The sequence below is a fragment of the Notothenia coriiceps genome, unplaced genomic scaffold (genome assembly GCF_000735185.1).
Source record: "Notothenia coriiceps isolate Sejong01 unplaced genomic scaffold, NC01 NC01_scaffold00020081, whole genome shotgun sequence".
NCBI classification, from domain to species: Eukaryota; Metazoa; Chordata; class Actinopteri; order Perciformes; family Nototheniidae; genus Notothenia; species Notothenia coriiceps.
In genome coordinates, this window is record NW_011352782.1 from 332184 (window position 1) to 333903 (window position 1720).

Below are 1720 nucleotides of genomic sequence, written 5' to 3' on the forward strand. Positions count from 1 at the left end.
TGTCGTCGTCGTCGTCGTCGTCGTCGTCGTAGTACGTTACGTAGTACGTGTACGTAGTATAGTAGTAGTAGTAGTAGTAGTGTGTGTGTGTGTGTGTGTGTGTGTGTGTGTGTGTGTGTGTGTGTGTGTGTGTGTGTGTCGTGTGTGTGTGTCGTGTGTGTGTGTGTGTGCGTGTGTGTGTGTGTGTGTGTGTGTGTGTGTGTGTGTGTGTGTGTGTGTGTGTGTGTGTGTGTGTGTGTGTGTGTGTGTGTGTGTGTGTGTGTGTGTGTGTGTGTGTGTGTGTGTGTGTGTGTGTCCGTCCAGGAGCCTTTGGACCTCTCTGTCAGTGATGGAGAGGTGGACAGGAAGGGCTGTTAACAACGACCTCCAGGGCATCAAACGTATCAGTCAAATAATTACTCTTTTTCCTTTAAAATATTTCATCACCATGTTCCAGTCATCTAGTCCACTAGTTCTAATAAATACTACATATTGCTTCAAGATGCCATTCAGAAACTGGGTGAGACTTAAATTCCCGGAATAAAACGATAAGTGAGCCCAGCTGGATTCACATTAACTGTAGTTCTGCTTGTTATAAGTTTCTCTATGCGTTTTGCTTATCATCAACTCGGTAGGTTGCATACTGAACAATAGCAAATGTTCTATTAAATTCTGCAACATTCATTGTCTAGTCTTTGCACTGCACTGAATTTAAATTATGTTTCCAGTTTTGTAACAGTCTGCTCGTTAGCCGTGTGTTCTTGCTTAAATGGTAGGCTACATGTTGGGAACTTTTAAACAATGCTTATTCATAGCGTGTAAGCGTTTAAGCCAGAGTCCTTACCTCACAGGGCATGACAGCTAACATCACAAGCAGGAACATGGCACTGAAGAGATGCATCCTAGTCGAAATGATAGCGTCCCAGCCGACACCAGCTCCCGCAGCTCTCCCTCCGTCCGTGTCCCTCACTGGGGCGGTTTCTTCAGATACAGAGGGCTTCCTTTAACGCTGTGTCGGCTGTGTGCCACCAACCTCATCCCCAGGACGCACGGCAGACCTCTCTGGCTCGGTGAAGCCACCAGTCGCGTGTCTTTCGTGGAGCATAGACTTTTTAGCAGCCCTCCCAATTTCCCTCGGTGGAGAAACTCCGCAGATAAATGTGTGGAGAGGAAGATCGGCGGTCCCCTCCCTCCTGCAAAATAACTGCGACTGAGCGAGACGGATCGGAGGAGAGTCGCAGAGGTTGGAAGGTGACTGCTGTGCTTGCAAGGTACCGACGCTAGGAGCAGCACGTCTATGTGCCGGGAGCACAGTGAAAGAAGTACCACTCTTTGACGCAGCCAAGCTTGGCCGTGCGCGTGTGTCTCTATCTATGTGTGTGTGAGAGAGAGACAGAGAGTAAGAGAGAGAGAGAGAGAGACCTGCTTGCACTGAAAGTATTATTGCTCAAGTGATTGAAATACATACAGAAAGATGGAGATAGATAGATAGAAGCATTGCTTCCATTGATGATGCTGCAGGCCCGGCTCCAGGATGAAATGACTGAGGGGGCTGTTAAAAAATCAGAGGGGGCGATTTTTTTTTCACAACAACGAAAAATACTGGCAATTTAATGAATTGACACACCAAGCTTTTTTCCTTCTCACTGCTCTACAATATCTTTGCTTCTTTATTTTTATTCCGGATTTACCCCTCTTATTCCGTTCTTTTCCTCTGATCTTTAATAATAGATAGTAGATA

The 1720-nt window shown here is 46.4% G+C and overlaps 1 protein-coding gene across 1 annotated transcript in view; it reads right to left on the reverse strand.

Annotated features, from left to right (window-relative positions):
• Positions 1–1293, reverse strand: part of olfm2a (olfactomedin 2a) — a 42807-nt gene extending 41514 nt beyond the window's left edge. Inside the window, exon 1 of the mRNA XM_010779300.1 lies at positions 824–1293. Within this exon, the coding sequence (XP_010777602.1) occupies positions 824–880 (57 nt within the window). The 5' untranslated portion in view covers positions 881–1293. The remainder of the gene's footprint in view (positions 1–823) is intronic.
• Positions 1294–1720: the final 427 nt, after the last annotated feature.